Source organism: Chaetodon trifascialis, chromosome 22, assembly GCF_039877785.1.
Source record: "Chaetodon trifascialis isolate fChaTrf1 chromosome 22, fChaTrf1.hap1, whole genome shotgun sequence".
NCBI classification, from domain to species: domain Eukaryota; kingdom Metazoa; phylum Chordata; class Actinopteri; order Chaetodontiformes; family Chaetodontidae; genus Chaetodon; species Chaetodon trifascialis.
This window is the reverse complement of record NC_092077.1, coordinates 18322078-18331025: the sequence shown is the minus strand read 5'-3', so window position 1 is coordinate 18331025 and position 8948 is coordinate 18322078. Positions and strand designations below refer to the sequence as shown.

General features: G+C 46.0%; 1 protein-coding gene across 3 annotated transcripts; it reads right to left on the bottom strand.

The window, feature by feature from the left end:
- Positions 1 to 4500: 4500 nt before the first annotated feature.
- Positions 4501 to 8935, bottom strand: atp5f1c (ATP synthase F1 subunit gamma). Of its 3 annotated transcripts, XM_070992361.1 has the most exons (10): positions 8853 to 8935; positions 8242 to 8276; positions 7659 to 7790; positions 7345 to 7552; positions 6632 to 6775; positions 6483 to 6547; positions 6242 to 6397; positions 4964 to 5060; positions 4806 to 4832; positions 4501 to 4633 (listed from the first exon to the last, which is right to left on the bottom strand). In XM_070992361.1, exons 1-9 carry the CDS (start codon positions 8891 to 8893, stop codon positions 4826 to 4828), a joined length of 885 nt encoding a protein of 294 aa, XP_070848462.1. In that variant the 5' UTR covers positions 8894 to 8935; the 3' UTR covers positions 4501 to 4633; positions 4806 to 4825. The 3 variants fall into 3 exon arrangements, with proteins under 3 accessions (XP_070848462.1, XP_070848463.1, XP_070848464.1); XM_070992362.1 differs by lacking the exon at positions 4806 to 4832; XM_070992363.1 differs by lacking the exons at positions 4501 to 4633; positions 4806 to 4832 and having other exon boundaries at positions 4960 to 5060.
- Positions 8936 to 8948: the final 13 nt, after the last annotated feature.

Sequence of the window (8948 nt, the reverse complement as noted above, 5' to 3'; positions counted from 1 at the left end):
ATGATTCAGGATTCTGGACCCTCCAGAATCCCGTCAGTCACCCACAGTGAAGAGCGTTTAGAGGATCACCATATTAGAGACTGAACAGTGTCAGTAAATATCAGCCATCAGCAGCTTTCAACCCTAAACATCAGCATCTTTATTGGCCCTCCAGCCCTCATTCTTCTGGCCGGTTAGCGTCCCACTTCCCAGCCCACTTCACAATCAAGCCTTCAGCCTGAGTAAGTGCCCCACTTCATTTGTAAAGCAGCGCTGTGAATGATACAGGCCGCCGCTGCCCCCGTCTAAATCTCCTCCTCTGTCCTCAGCAGGCCTCACCATTCACACCCCTCTGAAACCCGACCCGGCCGGATTGATGGGAGGACGGCTCCCGTTCGGACCGGGAGAAAAGTGGCCAGTTTAAGGGCCGATGCTGTATTTTCAACGCCACGGGCGTTAAAGAGACTGATGAGGCCGGCGATGGCGACCCTCCGAACCTCATCCTCAGAGAGGAGGCAAACGAGGGGGGAGGGAGGAAGGGGAATAAATCTGCGTGGCGGCGGGAATCGATCGTTTCTCCCTCCCTCCTCTGCTATCTCATCTGGGGGGGGGGGGCTGAGAGAGGCGGTTTAAACGATCCTGACCTTGTCCGACATAAATAGTCAGAAAAGTCCACAGAGCAGATAGCTTTGTGTAAGGCTGGGAGGAGGAGGAGGAGGAGGAGGAGGAGGAGGAGGAGGAGGAGGAGGAGGAGAAAAGAGGGAGGTGAACGTATTGAGATAAGGGGAGGGGGGGTGAGTGAGATAATGCCTCTGCGTTACTACATCAGCCGTCGCCGTGGGAAACAGCCTCGGCCTCGCTTCCTGCCTCCCCCCTCCTCCTCATTCGCTGCCATCTCTCCCTCTTTCTCCTCTGTGATCAGAGAGAAAGAAGGGAGAGTGAGGAAGAGGAGGAAAAGCCTCAAAGCTCTCATCTTTCTCCCTGTGATTACCTGAGAGAGGGATGGAGGGATGGGGGGAGGAGGGGGGAGTCAATTGGCTCCCACGAACGCCTTGTTCTGCCCCTCCTGAAGAGGAGCTGAGTGTTTTAAAGTAAGACAGGAGCTCTTTTCTTTTCTTTTCTTTTCTTTTCTTTTCTTTTGAGTGTAGCGCTGCTGTACCTGACGGAGGCGCTGCCCCGGGTAAAGGCAGGAATCTCTGCCTCCATTGTCACCTGCTCCTCTAATCATTTTCCGCCCTTCACGCCACAATGGAGGAGGGCGATAACGATAACGAGGTGAAGCTAATACAGAGCGGCAGCGGCAGAGGTCCCCCCCCCCCCAACACAATGTTCAGATGTCTTCACTCGTTCTCACACACACACCTTCATACACTCCTTAATGTAGAGAGGCATGCACACACTCCCTCGCAGGAACACACACATTTAGTCTTTTCTCTTGAGTCACTCAGGTGCAGATGTTTCATTCAGGTGCCGGGATTCAGAGCGGGGGGGGGGGGGGGGGGGGGGGGGGCAGAAGATTGACGTTCATGGAGCATTATCAGGCACAGACGCACAAAGAAGAGTCCACCTGTCGGGAGGTCGGGGGTTCATACCCAATCATGATCCTCTCACCTGTTACCAATCAGCCTGTTTACCTGTGGAACGTTCCAAACAGGTGTTTTTGGAGCGTTCCACGTCTTTCCCAGTCTTTGGATCAATGAGCCCGTTTCTTCTCTCAACATCTGACACAACTTGCATTTTATTCTCTGAGTTCTGGCCTTCAAAGCTCTGGACTGCAGAGTTTCTAAAAAGACGTGCGAATGGTAAAGAGAGCGAGACAATCAGACCGGTTTGAGTTCATCCAACTGATGATGAAGAGCAAACGACTGATGAAGAAAGATGCAGCACAGACAAAGTTGAAGTTCAAATTGTCAATAAAGTTTTGCAGTTAAGTTTGTTTTTTGGCTAAATCGTGATGTTCAGCTTCAAGTTTTTATTGTACATATTGTGCAATCTAAGACATAAAACAGTGCAGCAGCAAAAATGTATGAATCAAATATAAAATACAGTAAAATACTGTGATAGACGGGGGTGCAGTAATAGTACAATGTATGAACTCTAATGTAAACAGGCTGTGCAGAACAGATGCACATGAAATACACTGTGATGGATGAAAAAGCCTATAAATAATCTAAAATAATAAATATATAATGTAGACAGTAAGTAATCAGGTCAGTCAGCAGGTGGAAGCAACGCAGTACAGTGTGTACATGCAGTTCCAGTAAGTACAAGTACGACAGAAGGACTGCAATGACCAAATGAATCCGTTTTAAGGGGGAAAAAAGTCATAATTCTCTGATGAATCCAGCCTCTTAAATGTGATTATTTTCTGTTTTTCACTCCTGTTTGACACTAAACTGAACATCTTTGAGACACAATAAGACATCTGAGGACATCGTCTCGGGTTTTGGGAAACAGTGATCGACGTTTTTCGCCATTTTATAGACCAAACAACTAATCGATTAATGGAGAAAGTAATCGACAGGCTAATTCACAGTGAAAATAACTTGCGTCCAGACTAAAGTCTTAAAAGCAGCTGTGAGTTCAGGTCGAACGCAGCGCTGTGACTCATGATAAACTGCCTGTTTGACAGAGAGGAAAATTATTGCTGCAGAGACGCCTTTCAGGCCACAGAGGGGCATAAAGCGGGTCTTATAAGCCTTTCAGACGGACTTCCTGGTTCTTCTTCTTCTCACCAACTTTTCCAAAAACAAACATTAAGAGAGAGAAACTATCTGCTCTCACCTTCCACAATCTACCCATCACGCAGAGCCTGAATCCAGGAAAATTAACTCATTTGTGACCTAAATTCTGCAGAACATGCTCAGAAAAAGACAAAGCCGGCTCTCCTCCTGTTGCCCACCCCCCCCCCGCCGCCGCCGCCTCACCCTTCCTCACCCACGTCCATGTGAGGCTGAACTCGCCTGCACGGGGGAGATGAGTAGGCTGCTGCTCTCCGGCTGCGTTTATCGCAGTCTGGCATCGCTGTAATTTCAGTGTTCAGATGCAATCGCTCCCCACTCCCCTCAGGAGTAAACAATAACAAGCACAAATACAATAGACAAACAAGGCCTGCAGGACATGTATGCACACACAAACACACACACACACACACAAACCTGCACAAAGCGTTCGGACACACAAACAATAAGAAATGCAAACCGCAGTCACTTTCCGCCTGTTTTCTGCCTTTATTCGGCTGAAACTGCAGCAGGAAGCTCAACTTTCGCTCTGCATTAACACAGAAAGCACAGGATCCGTCCAGAAAGGCTGAACTCAGATCAGATGTTGGATGTGGAGGCTCGGCTGAGCAGAACTAAAGCCGCTGTCGCACCATGAACCAGAAGGAGTTATTTCAGGCTTACACTCAGCTGGGCCCTGTTTGAGCTTCACTTACATGCAGGTTGTTGCTTAAAGCTGAAAGACTTATTTCTTATCAGACAGCGCTGCCTGGTGGACGCAGCAGGAACTGCAAACAAAGGCTTCCACTGTTCATGAAGCTACATACGATTCAGAGACTATTCATGGATCCGGTCTACAAACGAGAGTCCATTTGCACAAAACGCCTTTTTTTTTGGAGTGTCCTTTGCTGTCAGGACCTGAGCGTCGTGCACGAGGACGCCTCAGAGTGATGGTGGTCTGATTTTAGGACCCACAACTTTATCTCTGAAGGCCTTTGCAAGACAAAGTTTGCCATCAAAGCAGATCTAAGAGCAACAGCAGCAACAACTGAGTCAAATCCCACATCAGCAGAGGTAGATCTTTATTTTGGAGGAACTTCATGATTCTGTATGTTAGTTTTCAGTTGTCTACACTCTTTATAGTTCAGCGGCTTCATTGGAGTCACTTTCTAAACTCTATGATAAAACCTGTTTCAACCCTCCTGAAGATGAAGCACAGGAGTCAGACTGAACATCAGCGACAACCTGCAGCTTTTACAAGTCTTCATACTTTCTAGGAATTTGATTATTGTTCATTCACGGCCTCAAAATAATGAAGTGTGACACAGAGTTGATGTTAACACAGCAGCATTTGCCCAGAAGAATTTTATTAGCTGATTTTGGATGAAGCTGCTCAAAAACACTTCAGTCATGATCAAGTCTCTAAAGTTTTTCATCTTTTTTTAATCTGATGCATCAAAAAATGAGCAGATTCATTCTTCATTCATCTGGTGCTCATGTGGTTTGGTCACTTTATGCTTCATAAAGGTCTGATAGAGATCAAAAATGACTAAAAATCAAGACATTTGAAAAACACTTAGAGCTTCACAAAGGCAGCTTTTATTGGAGAATACTTGCATTGTTTGTATTGTGTCCACGCTGTGTTCTGTGTGGACACGTCAACAAATGTCAAAACGATGAACGAGCCCAACGTTCAGGGAACAGTTCTGTGTTAAGAGCGAAGCGTCAACGTTCACATTTCCTCCAGCTTTTATTGTGAGGCAAAAAAAAAAACAGATACACGGACTGAAGAACAGATGAGGAAGCTGTAAGAGGTTTATTTTCTCCATATATTTTACAAATAGAAGCACAAATGTTCATTGACTCTCGACAACACGTGCCTGAAGTACTTTGAAGAGCTATAGGTGACAGAAACGATGGTCTGGTCCGTTTATCTGCAAAGACAGAAAAACAAACGTAAGAACAGCGAAAGGAAAAGCGTTTTCTCTTCGCTGGACTGAGTCTGTTCACCTAAAGAGCATCTAGACGAACACGTCGAACAACTAAAGGTGAGATCTTCTACATGAGCTGCAAACTAACCCTGCAGGGATCTAACTACACTGTTACCTCCTCCGTTAAAACAAGCCTCAGTTCCTGAGTGCAGCAGAGGATGAGGAGGAGCAGATTACGTCAGAGAGAAGAATCAGTCACCGAGAACGTTTTCAGAAAAGGTCTCAAAGGTCAGAAAGTGATGGAGGGAAATCTGCAAACGGACAGAGACTCACAGGGCAGCAGCTCCGGAGATGATCTCAATGAGCTCCTTGGTGATGACGGCCTGTCGGGTGCGGTTGAAGGTGAGGGTCAGCTTGTCAATCATCTCGGCTGGAGAGGGGGGAGAAACCAGTCAGCCAACGTCAAACAGGGAGCTTTTCAATCAAAGAGCGCGGCTCAAACCCAACCACGACCGGGTGTGACAGGACACAGGAATCAGTCAATAATCGATCAGGATAATCAATTAGAAGCCAAACATGCACTGGTTTAGCTTCTCAAATGAGTTATTTTCTAATTTATAACACTGTAAATTTTAAATATTCAGGTTTTGGTATATTCAGGTTTGAGAAAAATGTGACAATTTTTACAATTTTGTGACATTTTGTAAACTATTTACAGAAAAAACTATTTAAAATATTTGATTAATCCTCATGTCCACAGGAAGCACTTAACCTGCAACTATCAACATGAATGATCAACGAATCCATTAATCACTCAGTATATAAAACGTCCTTGATAAACGACTTTAAACAATAAACTGACGTGAGGCGTCAACACATTTTCTGTCAATCAATGCAGCTTTTGAGCGCTGATTCAAATACTCAGACTGTGACGATGATGATTACTGCACGTGTGTGTACTGTGAATACGCAGGTGTGTATACTGTGAATACTGCAGGTGTGTGCACTGTGATTACTGCAGGTGTGTATACTGTGAATACTGCAGGTGTGTATACTGTGAATACTGCAGGTGTGTGTACTGTGAATACTGCAGGTGTGTATACTGTGAATACTGCAGGTGTGTGTACTGTGATTACTGCAGGTGTGTATACTGTGAATACTGCAGGTGTGTGTACTGTGATTACTGCAGGTGTGTGTACTGTGAATACTGCAGGTGTGTGTACTGTGATTACTGCAGGTGTGTATACTGTGAATACTGCAGGTGTGTGTACTGTGATTACTGCAGGTGTGTGTACTGTGAATACGCAGGTGTGCGTACTGTGAATACTGCAGGTGTGCGTACTGTGAATACTGCAGGTGTGTGTACTGTGAATACTGCAGGTGTGTATACTGTGATTACTGCAGGTGTGTGTACTGTGAATACTGCAGGTGTGTGTACTGTGAATACTGCAGGTGTGTGTACTGTGAATACTGCAGGTGTGTGTACTGTGAATACTGCAGGTGTGCATACTAAGATGGACTCTAGTTTGTCAGTTGGCAGTATAAATCAGGTTGTTTCAGCTGCTTGCTGTCGATTAGGGGAACAGTTAGTGAGGACGTCCAGAGTCTTACAGGCGTTCTTGCTGGCGCTGTCCATGGCGGTCATCCTGGCGCTCTGCTCACTGGTGGAGGATTCCTTCAGGGCCAGGTAGATGATGTTGACCAGAGCAAACTCCTGGTAGTTCCTCAGCACGTCAGCGTCGATGTCATCATAGATGCCCATGCTCTCTGCACACACAACACACACGTTCAGCATACCTGCGGTCGGCACGCCTGCGATCTGTGCAGAACGCTTCAAGCGAACAAAAACTACCTGCGTTAGCTACGGTGTCTAAGGAGAACAAAGGCTTCTGGTCCGTCTTGTATGAGATGACAGACCTGCAGCGGAGAAAGGGGAGATTCATTTGACCCATTTAAACAGACATGTCCATCTCTCGGCGTATGGAGAGCGAGATATCGTACCTGAATCTGTTGAAGATGACAGAGCCCTTATCGAATTCATATCCACTGCCGAGCAGCTCAGTGGCAACAATGGAAGCATCACCGAAGCTGGGGGGCTTGCGGCCGACCTCCTTGCAGTTCAGAAGGATGTGCTTTCCATGAGTTCTGACGAGGAACAGGCGGTGAAACGGTCATCAGCTGCACACTTCACTTTCTGACTAATATTCACATTTTGGTTCAATATGAACTGATAAACAGACTCGTGCTGGTCTGAATCAGCTTCTAAACTGGTTCATGCCCATCAGCCAATTTTAAAATCAAATTGTTCAAATAGGAAAGACGTGATGAAACTCTGAGCTGATCATCATCTCACCCTGCAGACAGTGAAAACTATTTGGAAAAACCTGGGCACAAAAAAAGATTAATTTCCCCTTTTTCCAGAACGCGGTCTCAAAAACTGTCCATTAATCTGTTCAGACTGACTGAGTGAAGCATGTCGAGCTTCCCTGTCATCTTTTAGGCTACAAAAGCAATTAAAACAATCATCAAGAACACATTGAAATGATTTCTAAAACTGTAAAAAGCTACTCTGCGTGTCCATTACCAGCAATGAGAGCAGAGAAACTACAGTCAGCAGTTAGTTGTTCTGAAACCCTTCAAAATAAAAGCACCAGTTAAATGTCATCCTGACCTGAGAGTTATGAAGATGAACGGTCAGAGGCTCCACTTCCTACCTGTGCAGCAGGCCTCTCAGCTTGTCTCCCACATTGATCACCATGACATCCTTGCCAGCGCCGGTCAGGTTGGCGATCTCGTTCTTGATGACCTTGGCCACACCGGAGTGGATGGCACCACAGAGTCCACGGTCGGAGGTCACGCCGACGATCAAATGCTTGCCGGTCTTGTCCTCCAGCCCTTTGATCTCGGCCTTCTCGTACAGGGCTGCAGAGCAGAGAGGACACAGAGGAATCTCAGCCTGCTGTGAATGAACACTGTGAAGAGTGAGATCCAACTCGTCCTCAGTGACAGACAACATGGATGCACGTACCCAGAGCTCCAGTGCCGTAGACTCTGGCTGGCTTCAGCTGCTTCTCAGCACGGGCGTACTTGGCAGCGGCCACCATTTTCATGGACTTGGTGATTTTCTGGATGTTCTTGATGGACTTCAACCGAATGGTGACTGGAGAGAAAAGAGGACATTACTTAAGCGTGACAGTGATCAAATGCAAAGCTAATGCAGCAGTAAACGTGGTAAATGAGAGGACAGTAAACCAAACTGCATTCACTCTCTTCACTAGCAAATATGACTGCCTGCATAGTGACCTTACACCAAAACAGAGCACAGCAGGTCGGATCTAGTTCAGACCGTTCCAGCTGTGAACTAGCAGGAGGTAACTTGTATGTCAATCATAGCAGAGGACTTATAAAAGCCATGTTTTGCTGTTTGTGTGACTGTAAAGACTTGTGGATCTACACAGTTGAGTCTGTTATTTCCCTGAAAATCTACCAGAGTTTGACAGAAAATATTCTGATTTTGCATGTGGGACATTATCAGTGTGTGACTTCAGCCTGTAACACGTTGTTATGCTGTTGTTTTTCATGTTAGCACAGTGGTGTACAGAAGTACTTACTGTCCTTCAAGGTAGCCATGTTCCTGACCTGCCCACTGTGAACAGAAATAATGCGTGTGAGCTTCAGCTGCAAGTATTAAACAGGTAACAGCATTATTAACAAAGCCTGACGTTAGCAGTGGTAGTTCAGGTCACGTTAGCATACCGCAATTTGAATTAAACGTGAATAACATTTACTTTGCTGCTCGCTAGCTCTGCAAGTGTGCTAGCATCCGTTAGCTTAACTTAACTAAGCTTTGACAGTTAGCCCAAGCTAACGACACCGCTGTCACCGAGACAGGTGTCAGACGATTAAGCAAAATAATCTGCTCAGTTATTCACTGGTGATATGTTTACTCTCTTCGCTAGCTTCTCGCACAAAGTCAGAACGTGCTAGCGGATAAATGTCAGCTGAGCTAGCATTAGCTTCTAGCCGGCTAAACGTTGGCAGTGCAGCACACCGCTGTCATTCATTAGCCGCGGCCTCCACGTTAGCATGTCCTTGCATTCAATGACTGCATGCAGTACAGATTAGAAGTTACACACTTATTCTAATCGAATATATACATAAAGTACACACAAATAAGATATAAACACAAATTGTGAAAGTATCTGAATATGTTTGACATTACCATTGTGGGGTGAACACCAACGCGCTGGTCCTGGCGAACATCGTTACTCCTATGAAGGTCAGCCACGCAGGACTGCGCAGGCGCAAGTTAAAAGCA

Bases quoted from the DNA above. Each gene is read 5' to 3' on its own strand.
- atp5f1c (XM_070992361.1), bottom strand. From the start codon at position 8,893: ATGTTCGCCAGGACCAGCGCGTTGGTGTTCACCCCACAATG. The intron at 6,398-6,482 runs GTAGTTTTTGTT...TTGTGTGTGCAG, and splicing joins AGACACCGTAGCTAACGCAG to AGAGCATGGGCATCTATGAT. The intron at 5,061-6,241 runs GTAAGACTCTGG...CCCCCTCTCCAG, and splicing joins CAGCGCCAGCAAGAACGCCT to CCGAGATGATTGACAAGCTG.